Raw genomic sequence first — 25583 nt, forward strand, 5'->3', positions numbered from 1 at the left:
ATCCCAGTTCCAGCCCCCAGCTCCCCATTTCTGTCTTCCCCTCCTCTCTCCATTTCTCTCTGTCCTATCCTACAGTAACAACAGGGGCAACAAAATGGGGAAAAAATGGCCTCCAGGAGCAGTGGATTCATAGTGCAGGCACTGAGCCCCAGCAATAACCCTGGAGGCAAAAAAAAAAAATCATAAAAAAGAGATAGAGAAAGGTGGGGCAGGCATAAGGCTAAGGTAAGGTTTACGTTCACCTGAAGATAAGCTTTAGAAGCCACAGCAGTTCTTTGATTTTTCCATGGGGTGTAACGGAAATAGCAAGTTGGCAGTGTGGTCGGAAAGCAGTGTGGCGTCTAAGTTGTTTAACGTCATCTTGTTCTCTGGCTCATTTTGAAGCTCTGATCAAATAGTCTCAAGAGACATCACATCTTTGTTTTCATTTTCCTAACTCGAAAAATAAATAGATAAATAAAACCTCCTGGAAATAGCATTTGTTATAGATTCAGATCTATCAGGCTGTCAGGAAAGTCTTGACTTGTTTTCGATGCAAAAAAAAAAAAAATGTGGTGCCAGGTGGTTGAGCGCACATGTTACAATGTGCAAGGACCCAGGTTCAAGCCCTCTGTCCCCACCTGCAGGGGGAAAGCTTTGCAAGTGGTGTAGCAGGGCTGAAGATGTCTCTCTTCTTTCTATCACCCCTTCCCCTCTTGACTTCTGGCTGTCTCTACCCAATAAATAAAGATAATTTTAAAAAAAATTTTTTTTTTAATGTGTGATGACTTTTCCAAGAACCCAACAGCAATGTTCTGCCCCAGTTTCAGTAACTGGAGAGACTTTGAGAAGCCTGAGAGGAAGATGAACTATTGTGTGTGGCAGGCTTGGGTTGAACACTGCTTTGAACGCTCACCAGCTGTGCAACTTGGGTGACAGCCTAGTTCTGCCACACTTCAGTTTCCTCTGTGGCTTCTGTTGGGTCAGGTGACAAAGGCCCCCAACACTGTATCTGCTACCTGTGACGCCAGTACTCAACTGGCTTGTTTGAACTAAAGGGTCTTCCTCACCTACCTTTGGGCAGGACTACTCTTCTTTCTTCCAGAAGATGTCCCTTCTCTTTATAAACGTTCCAGAAATCCTTATTTTGGTTTTATCACCTCCCAGCACTTCAGCACCTTTATTTTCAGGAATTTCTTCCTCTCTACCACAAATCCATAATGTTCTTTGTGAATTTAGAGAGTACTGAGAAGGGGCTAGATAGCATAATGGTTATGCAAACAGACTTGTCATGCCTGAGGCTCCATAGTCTCAGATTCAATCCCCCCGCACTACCATAAGCCAGAGCTTAGCAGTGCTCTAGTGTAAAATATATATATATGCTGAAAATGCTAGAAGAACTACAGATGTGTTGTGTCTTAGTGCTTGGGCTACAGAATAAAAATGAGAATTTTGTGCTTGTACATTTTACAAGACATTTTTCTTCATCTTTTCCTTCTCTGCTTCCCCTTTTTATAATTAATTTATGAGAACCTTTTTTGGCTCGAGACATAAGGTTATCTCTGAAGTTCTATTGCTTTCTTGCTCTGCAAGAGTTTGATTATAACAACTCTGTCAAGAGACAGCATAGTGCTGAGGAAATAGCATAGTCGTTATACAAAGGACTTTAATGCCTGAGGCTCTGAGGTCCCAGGTTCAATCCCCAGTACCACCATAAGTCAGAGCTGAGCACTGCTCTGGTGAAGAAAAAAAAACAAAAAACAGCATATACTCTGAAATCACTAGACTCGCAGTACTACATTAATTTGTCTGAAAGGTCTCCAAACCAAGATTTCAATTCTAGTCCCACATGGGTACATAGAAACCATGCATTTTTATGAAGCTTGTTTTGGGTACTTAATCTCTGGTGATCTTGAACTCAATGAAGTACTGTGTTGGGACTACAGCAAGAAAGAAACAGGTGGAGGCATTTTCCTTTTTCTTCTAGAAAGAAATACCTAGAGAATCCCTCCTTTTTTTTTTTTTTTTTTTTTTGTATTTGCTTGAACAGATGCTGTCATTCTTTTTTTTTTTTTTGTAATTTTTTTAATTTATTTATCTTCCCTTTTGTTGCCCTTGTTGTCTTTTTATTGTTGTAGTTGATGTCGTTGTTGTTGGAAAGGACAGAGAGAAATGGAGAGAGGAGGGGAAGACAGAGAGGAGGAGAGAAAGACAGACACCTCAGATCTGCTTTACGGCCTGTGCTTTCACCACCTGTGAAGCGACTCCCCTGCAGGTGGGGAGCCAGGGGCTCAAACCGGGATCCTCATGCCGGTCCTTGCTCTTAGCGCCACCTGCGCTTAACCCGCTGCACTACCGCCCGGCTCCCCAGACGCTGTCATTCTTTAGTCTCCCAAAAGACTTCAGTAAATAGTATGAAATTTAGTCAGTGCTCACACATACCAGGTAAGAGCCTGGAATATCTTTACTGAAAAAGTAAAAGTATTACATCAGTAGAAGGTGGACTGCAGAACTTCCCTGGGTGGGGACTCTTTACCATGTAAGTGTTTTGATGTCTTTCCATTGATTTTTACCTCATTGAAAAAAGAGAGAATGACAAGTGAAGTTGAACTGTTTATATTGTATAGTTTCATCTATTTGTGGAAATTTTCCAAAATACACAGTAGAAGGAATAGTGTGGCAGTCTAACAGCATGACTATCTGCCTATTCTCATCACATCTCTACCCTTCTTTACAGTTCAAAAAAATATTGGTAGGGGCAAGCTGGTGGTGTACCTAGTTAAGCGCACACATTACAGTGCACAAGGACACAGGTTCAAGCCCCTGGTCCCCGCCCACAGGGGCAAAGCTTCACAAGTGGTGAAGCAGGGTTGCAGGTGTCTGTCTATCTCTTCCTCTCAATTTCTCTCTGTCTCTATCCAACAATAAATAAAAAAATATTTTTTAAAAAATAAATAGGGAGTCAGGTGGTAGCACAGCGGGTTAAGCACATGTGGCGCAAAGCGCAAGGACCGGCATAAGGATCTGGGTTCGAGCCCCCGGCTCCCTACCTACTGGGGGAGTCGCTTCACAGGCCAGGCGATGAAGCAGGTCTGAAGGTGTCTTTCTCTCCCCCTCTCTGTCTTCCCCCTCCTCTTTCCATTTCTCTCTGTCCTATCCAACAACGATGACATCAATAACTACAATAACAGAGAAAAACAACAAGGGCAACAAAAGGGAAAATAAATAAATATATTTTAAAAATAAATAAAATAAGCTTTCCGCAGTGGCAGTATCGTAGCCAATGAGGTTTATCCGAGGCGCGATTATTGCTAATTGAAAACTTTTCCCAATACCCCGCCATGATGACTTGAAATATAGTCGGCATTGGCAATTTTTGACAGTCTCTACGGAGACTGATAAAATAAATAAATAAATAAATAAATAAATAAATAAATAAATAAATAAATAAATATTGGTACACCGTCTGCAGCAGAATGCAGCCTTGCTCTGACCCACAATCCTGGCTCCTGTCCCACTCAGAGAGTAAATGTAAACCACACAAGTACTCAGCTGCCTTAGTAAAATTAAGGTAATTCTAACTGTGCCAGGAAAAAAAAAAAAAAACAGAGGTCCTCCAGAGAGCTGGAAACAGGTTGCTGGACCAAGGGAGACTGAAACATTGGCTTTGGAGGTCTTTAATGCATGGGTGGAAAAGAGTTTATCTGCAACATTGGGTGGATTTCTAGGGAAGCTTGGCTGCTGCACATCTGACCACTTTGCAGGCCTGGATCTTCAGCTTGGCCTCTCCAGTTTGTTTGTTTGTTTGTTTCTTACCAGAGTACTGCTACTGCTCAGCTCTGGCTTATGATGGTGCTGGGGATTGGACCTCAGAGCCTCAGGCATAAAAATCATTTGCATAATTTAGTATGCTGTCTCCCCAGTCCTCCAGGCTCTCAGCACAGATTCACCTCCCAGGTGAAAGCAGGGCTCCATCTGGTATGGCCCAGTGCAGGGGTAGAGAATTATACTGGCTGGTAATGGTCTCCTGAGTATCAAGACCAGCGGCTGGGGCCGGTTGGTGACACACACACCTGGTTGAATGCACATGTTACAGTGTTCAAGAACTGGGTTCAAGGCCCTGGTTCCCACCTGCAGGGGGAAAGCTTTGCAAGTGGTGAAGCAGTGCTGCAGGTGTCTCTCTTTCTCTCTCCCTCTCTATCTCTCCTAACCCCCTACCTTCTCAATTTCTGGCTGTCTCTATCCAGAGTAAAGATCATTTAAAAAACCAAAGACCAGAGGCTGGAGGAGACACAGTGAGAAACGTTTGAAGATGTCTTAAGAGGGAAGACGAGTGGTCCGGGAGGTGGCACAATAGATAAAGCATTAGATTCTCAAGCATGAGGTCCACAGTTCAATCCCCAGCAGCACATGTGCCAGAGTGATGTCTGGTTCTTTCTCTCCTTCTATCTTCATGAATAAATAAATAAAATCTTTTTTTAAAAAAGGGGGGGTGTTGAGCAGTGGCGCAGCGAGTTAAGCGCAGGTGGTGCAAAATGCAAGGACCAGCCTAAGGATCCCGGTTCGAGCCCCCAGCTCCCCACCTGCAAGGGAGTCGCTTCACAAGTGGTGAAGCAGGTCTGCAGGTGTCTTATTTTTCTCTCCCCCCTCTGTCTTCCCATCCTCTCTCCATTTCTCTCTGTGCTATCCAACAACGATGACATCAACAACAATAAAAAAAACAAGGGCAACAAAAGGGAATAAATATTTTAAAAATTAAAAAAATGGGGGGAAGATGAAATGCTACCCCACTGGGCATCAGATTTCATAGGCAGGGGACAGGGCCTGTGTCTTCTCTCAGAACCAGCCCTCAGCCCTTACCAAAATATTGATCAATTTCATTCCACTCATAAGAGAGTGTGTGACCCTTGAGAAACGTCCTTATCTTCCATTTCTTTCTCTTTTTTTTTAAGTTTTTTATATTTATTTATTTATTCCCTTTTGTTGCCCTTGTTATTTTGTGTTGTTGTTGTTATTGATGTCGTCGTTGTCAGATAGGACAGAAAGAAATGGAGAGAGGACAGGAAGACGGGGAGAGAAAGAGACATCTGCAGACCTATTTCGCCACCTGTGAAGCGACTCCCCTGCAGGTGGGGAGCTGGGGGCTCGAACAGGCATCCTTACACCGGTCCTTGTGATTCGCACCACCTGTGCTTAACCCGCTGCGCTACCGCCCAATTCCCCTTCTGTTTCTTTTTTAAAGCTAAGGATTTGTGTTCATCTTTGTGTTTGTATAAATTAAGAGCTATTACAACAATAAAACAACAGGGACAGCAAAAAGAATAAATAAAAATTTTTTTAAAAAATTAATTAAGAGCTTTTCTGTGTTCTATCTCAACATTGAGTTAGCCGGGGCTGCTTTATTTTTTCTTCCTCTTCCTCCTCCCCCTACCTCTCCTTCTCCTCCTTCTCCCTCTCCCTCTCCTTCTCCCCCTCCCTCTCCCCCTCCTCCTCTTCTCCTTCTTGTATTTGGTCTCTGTACTTTCCTCATTCATTACCATATGGATTCAAAATTGTCATATTGGTGTTTTCTTTGTATCTGTCTACATGAAGATTTTAGGGGCTTCAGGGCTGGGCAATGGCACACCCAGTTAAGCATATGTGCTACCATGTTAGAGCCCCCACTCCCCACCTGCAAGGGGGTTTTCATAACCAATAAAGCAGGTGTGCAGGTGTCTTATCTTTGTCCTCCCCCTCCCCTCTCAATTTTTCTCTGTCCTATCAAATAAAAAATAGGGGAGAAAAATGACCACTGAAAGCAGTGGATTTGTACACTAGCACCAAGCCCCAGGAATAACACTGGTGGGGGAAGAAAGAAAGCTATTTTGGCAGTGCAAGTCAGGGTGGAACAAGGAAGTTGGACTGTGTGCTGACAGTGTGCTAGCAGGTGGATTTGTCAGCCAAAAGGTGTCAAGGTGTCTCCCATGGGACTGAGGGAAGGTTAGGGGAAAGGATACCTGGGCTTCACATGGATACTGACATCTTCGATGCTCTGTACTCTCTGCTTCCTCTCCAGGAGGGCCGAAAGAATGAGGTGCTGCTGTCCAAGCTGAAAGCCAGGGCCTCCTGAATGCTCCTAGCCTTCAATGTATGTACGTCACTGATTTTTTTTTAATGCCATATGTCAACTACAAGACATGAAATGGTTCTGAAGACTGCAGTTGAAAGCTACGGGTGGCATTGCCCTGGATGTTTTCCTTCTTCCATCTCGTCTCTATGCCAGTTGTTGTTGATGGAATCAGTGTAAGCATCTGGCTTGGATATTACCCTTCACCCTAAGGAGGAATATGGGTTCTGCATTTGTTCTCTGTGTTGATTCAACTTTTATTCCTCCATTAACATTGCACATAGGAAGGAACCTGTATTTGTAACAGACTCTGAATAAAGAGAAATTCATTTTTTAGCACATATTGATTGAGCACCTCCTAAGAAGTGAACACTAAGAGTGAGATGGGGGGATAAAACTCAGCTGTCACAGCGAGTGGCCCAGGGAGCATATGTAGCCCTGCTTGACCCCAGGACTCAGTTACCTGGAATTTTCTTGTCTTTTTAGCTGAATGACCAGCCCGTGTGATCAGTCCATCACATGGGCCCTTCTCTTGTCCGTGGTGCCTTTCTTTCCTGGCTCCTCAAGGTGCCTGACAGCAGGCTTAGTGTTATAGCAGTGAGCATGAGAGCTCAGCGTTGTTGGTTTAATCCTTACACACATCCTTTTGTGTGCCCAGTGTATGGCTGTGTGTTCTGCTAAGCCCACTGCTTTTTCTTGAGCTAAAAAGGAAGGGGAGAAAGAGTCTTAAATGTCTTGAAATATGTTCTTCAGAAGGAACAAGATTTCCACAGGAAGTGAGCAGTGTCCCTGCTTGGTCAACCCTGAGCTTGTCAATAGGGCAGACTTCCTGTGGGCCACTGTGGGCTTCACCATCTTCTAAGTGAGGGGCTGCCCTCCTTCCTCCCTGCTTCTCGATGGAATCCATGGGACTGCTTCATTTTAATCCAAAATTGGAGTCACTTGTAGCTGGAAAAAATGATTTTGAAGCATGTAAGGAGACATGAAGCATGTATGGGGGACAGCGATGGGTAGATGGACCAGGAAATGGTGAAGCCTCAGGAACAAAGGCTGTTTGCTAGATTGTCTCCACCTCATGAGTCACAGCACAAGCCATTTCCTCAGCTTCTGAAGTGCCAAACATGGAGATGATACCCTTAAGCCAAGGCTCAAGAGGAGCAGCCGTGGAAGTAGTTCAGCTGGCAGAGCAAAGGGCTTGCATGACATACATTATACTTCTTATGTGTTTGCTTAGAAGCCCACCTGGTGGCTTTCCCTAATTTATTTGCTTTCCCTAATTTATTCTCTACATCATTTTGCCTTTCTAAGACGTACAAAGAAAATCCCATGCCTGAGGCACCTAAGATCCCAGGTTCAATCCCCAGCATCACCATAAACCAGGCTAAACAGTGCTCTGGTATCTGCCTGTCTGCCTTTTTTGCAGTATTTCTTTCATAGTAAATAATAAAATAAGATATTTTTTTAATTAAATCCTAAAACACTTGTGGTATCAAAAATTTGGAAAAGATACCATGGAACTATAATTTCATCGAAGCCCCCCAATGCAGGAACTCCACTGTGTAATAAGTGTTTGTCAACATAACCTAGTACCACAGCTGAACTTGATAGGTATTCAGTAAATAGTATTCTTGGGCAGAGGTAGATAGCATAATGGCTATGCAAACGGACTGTCATGCCTGAGACTCCAGGGTCCTATGTTCAATCCCTCGTACCACCATAAGTGAGAGCTGAGCAGTACACTGGTAAAATAAAATACACATTACTCTCAAAAGTTAGTCCAGAAGACTGTATGGAGAGTCCTTAAATAAAAATAGAATTACCTTATGGTATAGCAATACCACTCTTAAGACATTTATCCAAAGGACATGCGAACATTAATTTGAAGGAACCTTTATGTTCATAGCTGTAGTACTCACAATAGCCAAAGACTAGAAACAGCCAAAATGCCCATCTGCAGATGATTGGCTAAAGAAGTTATAGGATATATATACTACATAGAATACTAACTACTCTGCAGTCATAAAGCTGTTGTTGTGTCCTTTCAGACAAAATGGATAGAACTGGAGGTGATTATGCTTAGCGAAACAAGTAAAGATAAAACACAACTACTGGATGGTTTCACTCATGGAGTCTAGAGAACTGATACACATGACCTTTTGGGGGAACAAAAAGTAAACTTCTAAGACTTGGTGAGAACTATGGTGCTTAGCTTTGGAAGGTGGGAGGGTGGAAACAGAACTTTGGTGGTTGGTGAGGAGCTATACACTAATCCTATAATCTTGTAACAAGCTATTAATCACAGATAAGACAGGATAAAATTAATCCAGAAAGTGGTGTGGTGGTAGAGCACTTACAGGCATGAGTTCAATCCCAGGCTCCACATAAACCAAGGTGATAACTGATGCTTATGAGCAAATATTTTTAAACATTTTATTACAGATTGTCCTTTATGAAGGAGAAACAGGAGATCAACATCACCTGTCAGTCAAGACATTAAAGGGTGTCTGTATACTTCAGTGATAAAGTGAACTTTTTGTGTATTTTACAAAGTTCATTGATAACCAGCCCACCTCCAGAGCCAGGTAGACTAAGGCTCTCATCCAGTCTCTCAGACGTGTACATAGCTGGGCTCTTTCATATTTTGAGGGAGACCAGGATTCATGGTGGAACAGTAAGCGGGGTGGCAGGGTGTGGGAGGTTTGCTGATGCTGTTTGGTTTGAACTTTACAACAGGAATTGCACCTTTCTTGAGGGTATGTGTATGTGAATGATTCTGAGCCTCGAAATGAATGTGTGAAATATTTTTACTGGGGGGCAGGCAGTATAGCGCACCATGTTTTGCTCACATAGTGTGAAGCGCAAGGATCCTGGTTCAAGCCCCTGGCTCCCCATCTCCAGGGGTGGGGGTCGTTTCATAAGCAGTGAAGCAGGTCTGCATGTGTCTATCTTTATCTCCCCCTCTTTGTCTTCTCCTCTCACAATTTATCTCTGTCCTATCCAACAGCAGCAACAACAACAAAGGGGAGGGGGAAAAGACTGCCAAAAGCAGTGGATTTATAGTGCAGACTCCAAGCCCAGCAATAACCCTGGAGGCAAAGAAAAAACCTTTTTTTATTACACATAGAAGTCATTGTGGTGAAGTAATGGAAACATCTCTTACAGGTGTTGTCTCTTGTAGGGTATATGTTAGAATCACCTGGGTTAAAGTTTTAACAAGCCTGACTGCCCAGGCCTCACCCCCCCCCCACCCCAATGCCCATTGTGTGGTGTAAAGAGCAGTCTAGGGCTGGGGAGATAGCATAATGGTTATGCAAATGATCTTTATGCCTGAGGCTCTAAGGTCCCAGATTCAATCCCCAGCACCATCATAAACCAGAACTGAGCAGTGTTCTGGGGTCGGTCTCCCTCTCTCTCTCTCTCTCTCTCTCTCCCCCCTGGTATCTTTCCCTCTGTATCTACTCTTTCTCATTAAAATAAACTAAATAAAAATATTAAGAAAAAAAAGGCAGTCTATCCAACAGGGGTCAGGTAGTGGTGCACATGTTACAAAGCACAAGGACCCAGGTTCAAGCCCTCGGTCCCCTCCTGCAGGGGCGAAGAAGTTTCACAAATGGTGAAGCAGGCCTACCAGTGTGTCTCTCTCTTTCCCTTTTTAATCTCCCATTCTCCTTTCAATTTCTCTGTCCTATCCAATAAAATAATAAAGAAAAAAAATGGCTGCTGGGAGCAGTGGATTCAGAGTGCCTACTCAAGCCCCTGCAGTAACCTTAGTTGCAAAAATAAACATCCAGCAGTGTTTCTCACTGGAAAAAAAAAAAATCATTTAGAAAACATAATAATATATAAATTACTTGGTCTTTTCTTTGAAAGTCTGATGCAGTGAATATGGGTTACACAAAATACTTTTAAAAAGGAAGAAACTTCAACTGGTCCTTATTTTAGCAACTGCCTTAGAGGCTAGGGAGCAGAAGTTAAATTAGCTCAATTAAGCGTAGAGAAGAGGGCCAGTTTGCAACAGAGATGGTTTGCTGAATAGGCTACAAACAGGTCGCTGGGCTTCTGTGTGGAAAGGCCCTCTTTAAGGAGAATGGCTTTCAACAAAAGAATGAAGAATTCCTGTGTTAACTCTAACCAGTCAGTGGTAACTGCCTGGAGGATGGTATAGGGGGAACATGAGATAGAACATAATGGGACGTTCTGCAAAAGACTTCAGGCCTGAGGTTCCACATTCAATCCCTGGCACCACCATAAACCAGAGCTGAGCTGATATATCTGTGGGAGCCGGGCGCTAGCGCAGCGGGTTAAGCACATGTGACGTGAAGCACACGGACTGCCATAAGGATCCCGGTTCAAGCCCCCGGCTCACCACCTGCAGGGGGGCCACTTCAGGAGCAGTGAAGCAGGTCTGCAGGTATCTTTCATTTCCCCCTCTGTCTTCCCCTCCTCTCTCCATTTCTCTTTGTCCTATCCAACAATGACAATAGCAACAACAACAATAATAACAAGGGCAACAAAGGGGGAAAAATAGCTTCTAGGAGCAGTGGATTTGTGGTGCAGACACCGAGTCCCAGCAATAACCTTGGAGATAAATAAAATAAGAAAAAAATAGTAGAAAGAAAGTGTAGTGCACACGTGCACATCTGCCTCCCTTTTTTTTGGTGGTGGGGGAGTGGATTGCCACTTCTACATTGTGGTCTCATCAACAAGGCTCTTCAATGTCACCAGCCCTCCGCTATGGGGAAGAACCTCCCAGACTATGAATGACAGGCAGCGCTATTTTCTCCCCACGTGTCTCCACAACCCATGGTGATTATCTCTGTTTGGTAAAGAGGCTCTTGAAAGCATTGTTGTAGTTCTTGTTAAACGCTGTGTAAATCAAGGGGTTGAAGAAAGAGTTGGAGTATCCAAGCCACAGGAAGACGCTCTTCCAGATAGGGGGCAGGCTGCAGGCACAGAGGGGGCTGATGAGCTCCGTCAGGAAGAAGGGGATCCAACACAGCGCAAACACGCCAATGAGGACGCCCACCATCACAGCTGCTCGCTTCTCCTTCTGCTCCCGCCATGACTCTTCACTCGCCCGAAAGGCCACAGTGGAGAGACGGGTCATGAACACCATTTCAGGTGTGTGAGGTGTCACCTTCACCTTGGAACAACAGAACTGTGGAGTTAAAAAAATATATAAAACTTAGCGTGTCAGGCAATGGCACACCTGGTTGAGTGCACACATTACAGTGCACAAGGACCCAGGATCAAGCCCTTGAACCCCACCTGCACGGGGAAAGCTTCACAAGTGGTGAAGTAGGGCTGCAGGTCTGTCTGTGTCTGTCTCTCTCTTCACCCCTATCAGTTTCACTCTAGCGGTATCCAATTATATATTTTAATTACATATTAATATATATTAATAATTATATACATAGGCATATATATACCTCCAGGATTATTGCTGGGGTTTGGTGCCTGCACTATGAATCCACTGCTCCTGGAGGCCATTTTTTCCACTTTGTTGCCCTTATTGTTGTCATTGTTAATTATTGTTGTCATTGCTGTTGTTGTTGTTGGATAGGACAGAGAGAAATCGAGAGAAGAGGGGAAGACAGGGAGCCAAAGATAGACACCTGCAGACCTGCTTCACCACTTGTGAAGTGACCCTCCTGCAGGTGGGTAGCTAGAGGCTGGTCCTTGCGCTTTTTATCATGTGCACTTAACCTGCTGCACTACTGCCCAACCCCCAATAAAAATCAATTTGTAAAAAAAGTAAAGCATATTTCTGGGTGATAGAATGACATGGAACACTCCAGTCTGGGTCACCATCTCCCTTCTGTTTCAGTTGGACACATTTGGATTACAAAATACTAGCTGGGAAATTTCCTGAAACTGCAGCTTGAAATAAAATATGACAGTGGTCAGGAAACTAGCTCACCTGGATACTGCATTTCTTTTTTAAAATACTTTATGTATTTTGTTTGAATGAGAGACAGAGACCAGAGCAACACTGGCAGGAGAGTGCCATGATGAAGGTGATCCAATGGAGAGAGCAAGCTGCTACCAGTCCTTGCTTATACAGTCCCCGCAGGACATCCCTTGTGAGTGTGCTCCGCCTCGGGCTGACGCCTTTAGTATGCTAATTGTCCCAAATTCCAGCTTAGGGTGGTGCAGGAGACTGAACCTGTGACCTCAGAGCCTCAGGCATGACAGTCTTTTGTAGAACCACTATGCTGTGTCCACAATCCAATAGTGCATTACTTTTGCTCTGTATGCAGTCCAGGTTTGAACCAAGTCCCCACCACATTGGAGGAAGCTTTGGTGTGGTGATATCTTATCCCACAATCTTGTCAGTCATTAAATCACTAATAAAAAAATAACAATAATAAAAATAAATTTTAAAAAATATTTATCAAGTAAGTGTTTGAGGGAGACAGTCCCTCTGCATTTCTTTTCCTAGCAAAGACACTGACTGCCTTTGTTGTACTTGTCAGGGGGGTGTGATGCTCAGTTTTCCTTCCTCACAGGCTCTCTTAAGGAAAAGACCCCACAGTGCTGGGCCACTCTGAGGTGAAGCAGTGTCAGCAGAGACCAAGAGCCTCACAGTGGGCATATCACAGAACCATGGCTGGACAGTGCACACGCACTAGGAAAAACCCTGTGAGCCCACCTCCTGCACCAAGACTGTGGTCTGGCAGTCCAGGGGCCTAGGAGTCAGAACTTGTGTTTCAACAGAGGACATTTTTATGAGTACCCCTTCATAAAGGGAAATGACTTCCAATCAGATGATGTTAGAGCATAAAGTACCAGCTTTGACTAACTGTAATATACAAGATTAAAGTTTTCCCCTTCTCAGTATTAATTCCTGTGGGTTCTTAGCCATCCCTAAACCCCAAGCAATAATACAAGTTTTCCAAATAATCGAACTAGAGCAATCGTACTTCCTATTATGAGCATACCCAAGCACTTAGCAAAACAGCACTCTGATGTGCATGTAATTACACTGAAGGGAAGGTTCATTTTCTTCAAGTCTAGCACTGCTCTACTTTTATTATTATTATCTTTACAAGAAGACTTTGCACAAGAGCAGCAGCTGAGAAATTGTCCTGTTCTGGTTAAGTAAACTCGACAGATTTCTGTTTACTCTGAGAGCTATTTTGGTTAGTTGTCTTTTTAAAGTGTGTTGGAGAGGGCGGGCAAGATAGTCCACCTGGGCCTGCTTTGTTGTGCATGTGGCCCAAGTTGGAGCACAGTCCCTGTTGTGACCCCAACAGGAATTTGGGACAATTAGCATACTAATGACGTCAGCCTGAGGCGGAGCACTCTCAGAAGGGATGGGGGGGCAGGGGGGGGCAGGGTGCGGGGGGGGGGGCTGTATAAGCAAGGACTGGCAGCAGCTCACTCTTGATTGGATCACCTACATCATGGCACTCTCCTGCTGGTGTTGCGCCAGATGTGTGGTGGCTTGAGTAACTTAGTTTTGGACTTTGGACTTTTGCGTATTTTGCCAGCTAGACTTGTCCTCTCACATTCACAGTGATTTTATGAATAAACCTCTCTTTTGCTTAAGCTTAAATGGAGCCACTTATTTTGCAGTGCCTAGATATTTGCCTTTTACCCTTGTATCACCCTAATAAAGCCTTGAATTGTTTAAACCCGTTCCCAGTGCCCCACAGTCAAGTTTCTTACTCGCCACACAGCAGCAGAAAGTCCTTTTATTTTTGTTACAGGTCCCCACTCCACCCTCCCCAGGAAGGTTTGGTGCTGTGTATCATCCTCTAACCCACCATCTCTTTTTATTTCTATTTGAAAAAAGCTGTCCATAAGCAGCAGAGGCCTACAATGACAAAATAAAACGAAGTACAACAAAATAATGAACTGCCTCCAAGGAATATACCTTGCACCTTAGTTATCTCAGTGAACCCTAAGCAGAGACTAGAGCCCCGGGTTTATCTCGTCCTAAATTCTGACCTACCAAGCTCTGGCTGGAAGTGAGGAGGTCTACTTATAATCCAGATTGCTTGGAACCACTCTTGGAAACCTCTGTCTCCTTTTCCCTCCTTCAGATATTGTAGAGTTTTATTAGCCACTAGGATTAGTGTCACCTCCATCACCAGCACTGTCTGGAGTTTTCCCAGAGGCCTGGCGATGGTGCACCTGGTTGAGCACACACGTTACAGTGCAGAGACTTAGGTTCAAGTGCCTGGTCCTCACCTGCGGGGTGAAGTTTCACAAGTGGTGCAGCAGAAGTACAGGTGTCTCTGTCTCTTTCCCTCTTTTCCCTCACTATCTCCCTCTCCCTTCTCAATTTATGTCTCTGTCAAATAAATAAATAAAAATTGATTTAGAAAAACAGAGAAGGTATAGAGCACACAGAGCTGAATCTTATGGGTCTTAGTGTAATCCTCACAATAAGTCTACAGTATAGACAAAGCTCTTCATGGTTAGAGATGAAGAAACAGGGATTCAGGTTGGAGCCCTGTCTGTCGCTAACTTGCTCTGAGCCTTGGTTTCTTCATTCTTTCCCCATGTGACTGCTACTATAACTAAAATACAAAGTGTGAAACTACCTAGTCAAGTACTAGCCACACAGAGAACTATGAATATCTGAGATTTTTTTTTAACCCCATTTGTCATTTTTTTAACTCAGTTTGCCACAGTTTACTGGATTCTGGCAGAAGGTCTGGCATTCTTAGGTCAGAGTCAAGGCCTTTATTACTTCTATTATACAGGCAGCTGGAACTTTATGTCTGCACCAGCCCCATCTCTCAAAGATAAACAGGAGTGACAGAGGAAGGCCTAGATGGATTTGTGTCAAGGTAGGAAAACCCCCAGTTAGGGAACTCAAGTCTCTATCTGTCAGCCTCTCCTCTTCTATCAGGAAACCTGGATATTTTATTATAACAGGTTGCAAGCAAATCCTCAGTCTTTTCTGCTGGGAGATACCACCCTGTGGAGTCCTTATTCTAAAAGATCCAGTAGGGAAGGAAGGCTGAGCATCACTTGCTGGGGATGGGACCTGTGCAAATAAAGTTGGCCTGCAAGCAAATTTCTTGTATTCCTTTCTCAGCAGCAACTCCAAAGCTTTTTTCTACTTTCAGAAATTCTGTGATGGGGGGGGCAGGTAGTTAAGCACACATATTACAGTGTCCCAGGACATGGGTTTGAAGCCCTGGTCCCCACCTACAGGAGGAAGCTTCATGAGTGGTAAAGTAGTGCTGCAGGTATCTCTCCGTTTCTTTTTCTTTTCTTTCTTTTTTTTTTTTGCCTCCAGGGTTATTGCTGGGGCTCAGTGCCTACACCACAAATCCAATGCTCCTAGAAGCCATTTTTCCCCTTTTGTTGTCCTCCTTGTTTTATCATTGTTGTGATTATTATTGTTGTTGTTGTTGTTGTTGTTGGATAGGGCAGAGAGAAATGGAGAGAAGAGAGGAGATGGTGGGGGAGAGAAAAATGGACACCCGCAGACCTGCTTCACTGCTCCTGAAGCGACCCCCCCCCAAGGTGGGGAGCCGGCGGCTCGAACCCAGATCCTTATGCAGGTCCTTGAGCTTTGGGCCATATGTGCTACCGCCTGACCTCCCCCCCTATTTCTATCTCCCTCTCCCCTCTCAATTTCTGTCTCTGTCCAATAAAAAATATTTAAAAGAAAAAAGAAATCCTATGAACTACCACAAAGCTAACTATTTTACACTCTTGCATGGAGAAGTTCAATTTTCTCCCAGGACTATGCAAATTTAAGAAGTTTACTGCAGTGGTCTGGAAGGTGGCACGGTGATAAAACTTTGGACTCTCAAGCATGAGGCCCCGAGTTCAATCGCCGGCAGCACTTGTGCCAGAGTGATGTCTGGTTCTTTCTCTCTCTCCTCCTGTCTTTCTCATAAATAAATAAAATCTTTAAAAAAAAAAAGTTTACTGCAAAGTCAGCAGTAAAAATGCACTATCCTTGTCTACTTCCCTTTCCTTTAATTTTTTTTTTTTTTTAAGCAGCCAGGCTGTAGCGCAGTGAGTTAAGTGTACATGGCACCAAGCACAAGAAGAGAGGGAGGAAGAGAAGATACCTACCGTGGTCATTTCCCCCCTTTTATTTTATTTTACATATATTTTTTATTAAATTTTTTTATATTTATTTATTTATTTTCCCCTTTGTTGCCCTTGCTGTTTTTCATTGTTGTTGTAGTTATTTTGTTGTTATTGATGTCATCGTTGTGGGATAGGACAGAGAGAAATGGAGAGAGGAGGGGAAGACAGAAAGGGGGAGAGAAAGACAGACACCTGCAGACCTGCTTCACCTGTGAAGCGACTCCCCTGCAGGTGGGGATCCGGGGCTTGAACCGGGATCCTTGCGCTTTCCACCACATGCACTAACCCGCAGCGATACCCCGGCTCCCTTATTTTATATTTTTATTCGATAGGACAGAGAGAAGTTGGGAGGAGACACAGAGATAGAGAGGGAGAAAGGTAAGTCACCTGCGCTTCACCACTTGTGAAGTCCCTGCGGCAGCTGGAAAGCCAGGGGCTCCACCCCGATCCTTGCACCAAGTACTGTGTGCACTTAACTGGTGGGTGCTACCGCTTGGCCCCAACCCTGGTTCTTTTCGTAGAAGTACCACGTGAAGGGTGGTTTTCCAGCCCGTCTTGTCTTCCCACATCTGATCTCAGGCCAGAGGTAGGTCCCGCACGCAGTTCTACCCAGGCACTAGCTGCAGCATCTTTGGGAATGGGGGTGGGCCAGGGGTTGCTCCTTGTGGCTGTTTAACAAGAGGCAAGTGACTTTGTATGGATTTCCAGCTGCTTGGGGCTCCTGTACTCTATGTTTACTTCATACAGACTTGTTAATATAGAAGACTGGCTTACCGTCTTGTAATATAACTCTTTTAAAATTCACTTCCAAGTTGTCATGAGCCCCATAGCTTAATATTTATTTTAATTTTGTCCTTTACAGTTAAAAAAAAAATGCTGGGCAGGGGTACATAGCACAATGGTTATGCAAACATACTCTCATACCTGAGGCTCCGTCAAGTCCCAGGTTCAATCCCCTGCACCACCATAAACCAGAGCTGAGTAGTGCTCTGGTTAAAAAATATAAATGTAAATTAAAAAAATAAAATAAATGCTTTCCTATATGCTTTTTCATCTTTTTTTTTTTTTGCTTGTTTCTTTGAATTCTTTATGGTAGAGGTGCTTTGATGTATTTTAAAAACTGTGAGACTAATGTAAGTAACAATTGGTACAAAAAATAAACTTGATTTTTCTCTTCTACAAAGACAAAATATTAAGCTACTTATATTCTGGTTGTGCATCTTTTTCATCTTTGTATGGCCATTGTGCACTAGACAGACTTCAACCAGAACACCTGTACGATTTAATTGCGTTTACAATTTTTTAATTGTGATCTGCTAAAATTAAGCCCTTGGGATCTTGCGTGCTCATCAAACCCACAGTGGTACATCAAAGGATAATCAAAGTCAGTCAAGTCATTTTAAATACCATCTGTACATATTACTATGGTGGCTTCAAGATCTATCCACAAGTTCATTGATTCTTCTCCCAGAGGTGATTCTAATTCCCCTTCCCTAGAGCTTGAGCTGGAATTAGTGTCTCACGTCTGATTAGCAGAATATAAGGAGAGTGGTCATATATGACTTTTGAAACGAGGCCATAGAAAGCACTGCAGTTTCCTCCCTACTTCACTTTCCTGGATTATAGAAAGTGGGCGGTCATGTTGTGCTCAGGTAACCCCCTGTGGAGAGGTTCACTTAGCACCGTACTGAGATCTCTTGCCCACAGCCATGTTTTGTCAGCCATTCTGTAGCAGTCTCCAGCCCCAGTCAAACTTCTGAATGCCTGATATGCCATCTAACTTGATGGCTCGTACACAGGGTCACCTCCAGTCAGAACCACTCACTTAAGTCAATTACAGAAATAAAACTGTATATTAATATGTTTGTTGTTTTAAACCACTAAGTTTGGAAGTGATTTTGTTATACAAGCAATAAATAAGACAACTATAATGATGATGAGTAATAGTAACTAGAGAAATAGAAGAATTATTTATGACTGTTAGCTTATTAGAGGAAGGAAAGTTAAAGTAATGAAAACTATACAGCAATTATACCCCTGTGACAATTAGCTTATAAAACGTTGTTTCCCCAATAAAACATTAAAAATGAAACAGCAGCTATCTTTATGATTTATGATTTTTTTTGTCCTTCAGGGTTATTGCTGGGCTCAGTGCCTGCACTATGAATCCAATGCTTCTGGAGGCTATTTTTTTCCATTTTGTTGCCCTTGTTGTTTATCGATGTTGTTGTTATTGTTGTCATCGTTGTTGGATAGGACAGAGAGAAATGGAGAGAGGAGGGGGAGACAGAGAGGGGGAGAGAAAGACACCTGCAGACCTGCTTCACCACTTGTGAAGGAACCCTCTGCAGGTGGGGAGCTGGGGACTGGAACCGGGATCCTTAGGCCTGTCCTTGCGCTACATGCCATGTGTGCTTAACCCACTGTGCTACTGCTGGGCCCCCGATTTATGATTTTAGATACATACACTATTATCTCATTTACTCATTACACGACTACCATGGGGCTGTTGGTAATATTTCCATTTTACATACAGGGAAAGGAAGAGGAGATTAAGTCACTTGACTAAGGTGCTTGTAAGTGGCACTAACAGCACTAAAACTCTGATCTCTTTGTTTCTGATATTTTATTTGACTGTATGTTTTTGTCATCACTAGGGTTCTACTGATACAGGATGACTTTTTCAGACAGAGAAATAGACCGACAAAAGTGAAAGAGACCCATGAGGTGAGGGCCAAGCTCACAGCTGGCTGATATACATGGCAAAGCATTGCAATATCCAAGTGAACTATTTTGCCAGCTCATTGGTGCGTGCTTATTGGTTGAGTGAACAAGTGAAGCTGCTTGTGGCTCTCAAGATCCCTGGGTACATTTGCTTCTGTGGATCGCTCCTCTATTAAATGTTTTAATTATATTTATGATCATATTATCATAAAGACCATTCTAAACAAAACTGAATGAATATATATGTATATTTTTCCTCTTTAAAATTTTGTTTTAAAAGAAATCTCCATGAGCCCCTAAAAGTATGGTAGCTCTCAGTGGTGTGCTTCCTGTTCAAATTAATAAGATGGTCCTGGTATCAATTTGCATAGAAATCAAGGCAGGGGTAGATAGCATAATGGTTATGCAAAGAGACCTTCATGCCTGAGGCTTCAAAGTCCCAAGTTCAGTCTCCCACACCACCATAAACTAGAGTTGAGCAGTGCTCTGGTAAAAAGAGAGGAAAGAAGGGAGGAAGGAAGGAAATAAAGCAATTAAGAAGGGGAGGGGCTTTTGATATTACAAATTCCCTGTCTCCTGAGAGACTAGCAATACCACTGTGCTCTGCTTGGTCCATCTGCCCTGGAAGAGAGAGTTGTCCTGTGCTATTTTTGAGACCTTGCACCCATCACCCACCCTAACTGGTATATATGATGGCCTCAGGCCTAGGAAGGTGAGGTATCTATGACAAGGGTATTGGATAGAGCTCAGAAGTCAAGTTCCTGGAGACAGTGTGGACTCAAAAGGCAGTCAAAAGAACAGGCATTGTTGGTCTGGCTCGAGTGTCAGCTTCTCTAACCAATAACAGTTTGATGTTGAAGGAGCAAATTGTGTTTTGTTACCGGGAGATGACAGCTGTGTGCAAAAACAATTAGTGCTTAGCAAATATTCCCGGGCTTCCTGAGATCTCACAGTCAATGTCAGGGCAATGGGCTGTGAATGCAAGTGGCCTGTGTCCACCCTAACTTCTGGCTGTGAAAAGCTGCTGTAGCCCCACCTGTCTCTTCTCCTTCCACAGAAATCCTTAAAGCCACATGGTCCAGACTGTACAGATGAGAGATGACAAGAGGGGAGCCACGCTGGGGGCTCTCTAGGACCACGCTAAGCTTTGGGTGAGACTGAAATAGACAATTAACTGGGGGCAGGGGGTTTTGCATTTCTGAACACACATTAGTTTATCCTGAATAACAAGAGACTGGATTGCCAAACTGGCTGAAACAGTTTCTTTTTTACCAGAGCCCTGCTCAGCTCTAGTTTGTGGTGGTGGTGCGGGGGATTGAGGAATATGTAAGATGAATATGAATAGGCATGTTAAAAATAGAGCCTGGGAGAAGAAACACATATTGCAAACATTTGTTTCCTTCTCTACTTTCAAAAATTGCATTTTGCACAAAAGAATTAATCCTTGTTGCTTTGCCATGTACATGACCCAGGTCTGAGAAGTTTGATTCTGTGGTTTCCTTCATTCTTTCTTTGTCTCTCTGCCTGTCTCGATCTAAAAACAAAAAGAATTATTCTGTGCCCAGGAATTGTGACAAATCCATTTCTTTTTTTTTTTAATTTTTTTATTATCTTTATTTATTTATTGTATAGAGACAGCCAGAAATTGAGAGGAGGGAAGGTATAGAGGGAGAGAGACAGAGAGACACCTGCAGCCCTGCTTCACCACTGGCAAAGCTTTCCCCCTGCAGGTGGGGACTGGCGGCTCGAACCCGGGTCCTTGTGCACTGTAGCATGGGCACTCAACTAGGTGCGCCACCACCCGGCCCTGACAAACCCATTTCTGATACTATTTTGGTCCTGGACATAGCCAGAGCAGGGTGCAGAAGAACACACACAGCCTGGACACCAAAGGTATCCAGACTTCATGAAGTCCTTCCATCAGACACACAAAGCAGTGGAGACATGCTGTAAGACAAAAGCTCAACTCATTACCCAGAAAGTACAGAAAAAGAAAGATGGGGAAGGTAGAGGACAAACTTTCTGACACATTGTTTTAGAATTTCTAGTTGCAAGTCCTTTGGTCAGACAGCTTGCTTCGGCTGTCTCAGTAGCATTCTCCAGGAGTTTGAATGGGGCTCACTAGAGACCAGGGAAGCAGGATGATCTCAAACACCCTGTCATCTACAATCTCAGCGCTGTGTGTGATTTAGGACTCTTGGATCCTTATTCTGGTCCTTGCGCTTTGCGCCTCGTGCACTTAACCCGCTGTACTACTGCCCGACTCCCATGACTCAGGACTCTTGGAACTAGACCCAAACGTCCCCTTCTTTCCTCCTCCTCCTCTTCTTTCTTTTTATTGCCACTAGGGTTATCTCTGGGGCTCAGTGCCAGCACTACAAATTCCTCACTGCTGGCAGCCTTCCCCCCCCCCTTTTTTTTAACCAGAGCAGCTCTGGCTTATGGTGGTGCGGGGGTGGGGGTGGGGGGCTTGAACCTGGGACTTCAGAACCTCAGGCATGAGAGTCTGTTTGCATAACCATTATGCTATCTATGCTCTGCCCTTGTTTGTCTTTTTATTTTTAATTGATAGATCAGAGATAAATTGAAAGGGGAGAGGGAGAGAGAGAGACACCTGCAGCACTGCTTCACCACTCTGAAGCATCCACACTGCAGGTGGGGAGCCAGGGACTCAAACCTGGGTCCTTGTTACCTACCCCTGCTCTTTCTTCCCATCACTGACCACCACTGACTGACCAGGCACTGGCCCAGCTCTGGTGCCTTTATACCTGCCTGATCTGGAGCTGTCGTCAAAATGAACATGAAGCTCAGGCTTGGCTTGCCTTTCTGGTATCCATTTTACCATGATTTCTCTGGGTGCACATTGAAGTGTTATAGCTACTAAAAAGTCAGTCCTACCTCAGTAATCAGACAGAAAAGTGTGTGTGGGGGGGGTAAAATAGCATAATGGTTATGAAAAGAGACTTTCATGCCTGAGGCTCCAAAGTCCCAGGTTCAGTCCCCTGCACCACTATAAACGAGAGCTGAGCAGTGCTCTGGGGGAAAAAGAATCAGAAAAGCTACTGTCACCCCAGGCATTTCTAAGGGACCTGATACTTTCAGAGAGCATCATTAATTCTGAATAAATCTCTCCCCCACCAACACTTCCAATTAGTCTCGACATTCTTATTTTATGCTACAAAATCCTTCTGCCACTTAATGAAGAAAAAGAAAAAAAAAAACCAACTCCTACTTTTAAAAGAACATATATTTGAGTAGCTTAAGTGTACTGAGTAAAAATTTCAAAATTAAAACAAAACTAACAACAGCAAAAACTTACCCTCAGGGGAGTTGCACGGTATCGCAGCGGGTTAAGCTTACGTGGCGCAAAGCGCAAGGACCCATGTAAGGATCCCGGTTCAAGCCCCCGGCTCCCCACCTGCAAGGGAAGTCGCTTCACAGGCGGTGAAGCAATTCTGCAGGTGTCTGTCTTTCTTTCCCCCTCTCTGTCTTCCCTTCTCTCGTCATTTCTCTCTGTCCTATCCAATAACAATGACATGAACAACAACAATAACTACAACTACAAAAGAATAAGGGCAACAAAAGGGAAAATAAACAATAAAAAATTTTTTAAAAAAAACTTACCCTCTTTGACCTCCTATGACTCTCTTTTTCTGTGTCATTTGCTGAGCATAGAAAAGAGTACTCAGGCATGATTATTACTAGGACTGTGAGCTTGTTTACTGGGGTGCTGGGGCCCCCAAAAGGTAAAGTTTAGGGACTTTAGTGGTGAGGAAAGAACTGACATCTATTTGGGCCTGAGTCCAAAAAGAAAGTTCTGCAGAAAAGAATAAATTCAATTGAAAGAAGTTATGCCCATGGCCCGGAGGTGGCCCAGTGGTAGGGCTTTGGATTTCCAAGTATAAGGTCCCAGGTTCTATCCCTTGTACACATGTGCCAGATGCTGCTCTGACCTTTGTCTCCTTCCTCTCTCCTACCTCTGTCTCATGAAATAATAAAATAAAAACTTAAAAAAGAAGTTATATCAAATGCAAATTCCTCCAACTAATCATATCTCTGGATAATTTTTGCCCATTATAGATTGCCAGATAACCCCCTCTCATCTCACCCAGCTCTGCTGACCACTCTGTGACAGGCATTGTACTAGGTAAGTCATAGTCTTACTCTATTTGTTTTTTATTTTATTGTCACCAAAATTATTGGTGGGACTCTGTGCCTGCGCTATGAATTCACCACTCCCGGTAGCCATTTCTGCTTCTATTTCTTTTTATTCTCTCCTCCTCCTCCTCCTTCTTCTCTCTATTTTACTGAATAATATAGAAACTGAGAAAGGAGGGGGCAGCAAGAGAAATACCTGCAGACTTGCTTCACCCCTCATGAAGACCCCCCCCCCCCCCGCAGGTGGGAAGCAGGGACTCAAAGCAGGTCCTTGTGCATGGTAACATGTGCTCAACTACACACCACTGTCCACCCCTGTAAGCCATGTCCTTTATCTCATATAATTCTCACCAAGAGCCCTAGGGAGTAGGAATTCACCTGTTTGAAGATAAACAGAGGGTCACGAAGATCAAGCAACTTCCCACCTCCAGTGTAGAAGTGCCAGACCCTGTCAACCCTCGTGCAGTGCTGGTGCACTTCCTCAGTGGATCGACTGTTGGACTCTCAAATATTATGTCCAGAGTGTGATCCTTGGTATGGCATCCTAGGCTCTTTTCTCATCTCTCTGGTACTTGTGCTGCTGGGGATTGAACTCAGGACCTCATGCTGGAGAGTCCAGTGCTTTATCCACTGCACCATCTCCCAGATCACTTCCCTCATCTCTCTCTCACAAATAACTCAGTCTTTTTGAAAAGGACTTTTAACAGAAGTGGGGGCACAGGCGTGCCTAGTTGAATGTACATATTACCATGGCCAGGGACCCGTGTTCAAGCCCCCAGTGCCCGCCTCAGGGGAAAAGTTTCAAGAGCACTGAAACAGTGCTGCAGGTGTCTAGTTTACTCTTCTCCATCACCACCACCACCCTTTTATTGTCACTAGGGTTGATTGCTAGGGCTTGGTGCTGGCACTACCAATCTACTGTTCCCTGGTGGTCAATCCCCCCTCTCCCTCCTAATTTGTATTAGATAAGACAGAGAGAAATTGAGAGAGGACTAGGAGATAGAGACAGGGAGAGACCTGCTTCCCAGCCCATGAAGTGTTCCCTACTGCAGGTGTGAAGCCTGGGCTCAAACCCGGGTCCTTTGCATGGTAATATGTGTACTTATCTGAATGTGCCACCGCCCCCCCCCCCTTCCCTCTTAATTTCTCTCTTTCTCTCCGTGTGTGTGTGTGTGTGTGTGTGTGTGTGTGTATCCCTTCCCTGCGCTCCACGTGAGCAGGTGGTCCACATTTTGCAGGTGCCCCTCCGTGTCACTCCAGGAGAGCAGCCTGCTCTTGGGGCGCTGCTGGACAACTTTCCGCCCCAATTCTCCCCCTCCCCGGCCTCACCTGCTTGGCGGCGGGCAGGGGCAGTACAGCCCCGCGGCTGCGGCCGAAGCGGAGCCGGGCCGCCTTGTAGATCTTCCAGTAGACAAAGAGCAGCACGCCGAGCGGCAGGTAGAAGGCCCCACAGGTGGAGAGGACGGCGTAGGCGGGGTCGCGGCTCACCTGGCAGCTTTGGCGCCGCGCGTCGTACGCCTGGCCCCAGCCGAAGGGCAGCGGTGCCAGGGCGATAAACGTGGCCAGCACCCAGGTGAGCGCCAGGAGCAGCGCCGAGGCGCGGCGGCGAGCGCGGGGCGGCGAGCGCAGGTGACGGGTGATGCTCCAGTAGCGGTCCAGCGCGATGGCCGCCACGTTCCAGATGCTGGCAGTGCAGCACAGCACGTCGAGGGACACCCACAGCTGGCACAGCCCCCGGCCCAGCCGCCAGCGCCGCCCGGCAGACAGCTCGCTCACCAGGCTCAGCGGCATTACCAGCGCGGCCACTAGTGCGTCCGACACGGCCGTCGAGGCCACCAAGTTATGCGGCACCCGATGAAAGGCTCGGACCCGGACGATGGTAACCAGAACCAGCAGGTTCCACGACAAGGTGGCCGCGATCAGCAGCACCAGCAGGGTTGCCACCAGCACGGTGAAGACAGACCAGGGTGCCGGCTGGGGGCTGGGCAGGGTGGACTCGGGGAGGCTCCCACCCAGAATTGGGGCGTCGCCACTCGCCGGTGGCCCCAGGGTGAGGGCGACACCAGTCGCCGCGGAGAGGTTGGCTGCTTCCATGGCACCGCGAGCTGGATGGGGGGAGCCGTGCAGACCCGGCAGATGTGGACTGGAAACGGCACCGAGCGGCAGAAGGGTCCGGGTCACATTGTCCTGCGCGCTATTGAGAACTCTCCTCAGGCTTCTCTGCCTGGAGTCTCCGTGAGCCTCTCTCCTGTTGGCGGAACAGGAGAGACTGGGGCCCGCAAGAGGCCGGCCCGGCTGGGTGCACCTGTTCCTCACGGTCCAGGGCACATCCAAGTGCCACAGGACTGGGAAGCCGAGCGCGCAGCCCAGTATCTGGGCGCGCAGCAGCGGCTTTGGAGAGCTGCCGCCACCCCGCACCCCCCACCCCTAACTGCCACCCCTTCAGCGACTAAAGAGAGCCAGGTTCTGGGCTGTGAGTAAGGCTGGGGGGTGGGGGAATAGGGGAGAATCGGGATCTGCCAGCAGAAGCCAAATCTTCACATTGTCTTCC

The 25583-nt window shown here is 45.2% G+C and overlaps 2 protein-coding genes, 1 long non-coding RNA gene and 1 other non-coding gene across 5 annotated transcripts in view; 3 read left to right on the top strand and 1 right to left on the bottom strand.

Moving 5' to 3' along the window:
• Positions 1–6426, top strand: part of CCDC93 (coiled-coil domain containing 93) — an 89004-nt gene extending 82578 nt beyond the window's left edge. For both annotated transcript variants that reach the window (XM_060178013.1, XM_060178014.1), the window contains one exon: positions 6035–6426. In XM_060178013.1, coding sequence (XP_060033996.1) covers positions 6035–6088 — 54 coding nt within the window. In that variant the 3' untranslated portion in view covers positions 6089–6426. The remainder of the gene's footprint in view (positions 1–6034) is intronic.
• Positions 3234–3374, top strand: LOC132534477 (U4 spliceosomal RNA). The gene has a single exon (XR_009546191.1). It is a non-coding gene; the product is annotated as a U4 spliceosomal RNA (small nuclear RNA).
• Positions 6427–10519: 4093 nt separating the features above from the next.
• On the bottom strand, positions 10520–25126 carry HTR5A (5-hydroxytryptamine receptor 5A). Its single transcript, XM_007528660.2, has 2 exons — positions 24362–25126; positions 10520–11228 (listed from the first exon to the last, which is right to left on the bottom strand). Exons 1-2 carry the CDS (start codon positions 25124–25126, stop codon positions 10896–10898), a joined length of 1098 nt encoding a protein of 365 aa, XP_007528722.1. The 3' UTR covers positions 10520–10895.
• On the top strand, positions 18565–23011 carry LOC132534272 (uncharacterized). Its single transcript, XR_009545984.1, has 3 exons — positions 18565–18877; positions 19932–20025; positions 22955–23011. It is a non-coding gene; the product is annotated as an uncharacterized LOC132534272 (long non-coding RNA).
• Positions 25127–25583: the final 457 nt, after the last annotated feature.

This window comes from Erinaceus europaeus, chromosome 18, assembly GCF_950295315.1.
Source record: "Erinaceus europaeus chromosome 18, mEriEur2.1, whole genome shotgun sequence".
NCBI lineage: Eukaryota > Metazoa > Chordata > Mammalia > Eulipotyphla > Erinaceidae > Erinaceus > Erinaceus europaeus.

Bases quoted from the DNA above. Each gene is read 5' to 3' on its own strand.
- HTR5A (XM_007528660.2), bottom strand. From the start codon at position 25,126: ATGGAAGCAGCCAACCTCTCCGCGGCGACTGGTGTCGCCCTCACCCTG. The intron at 11,229-24,361 runs GTGAGGCCGGGG...TGTTGTTCCAAG, and splicing joins CCCTGCCCGCCGCCAAGCAG to GTGAAGGTGACACCTCACAC.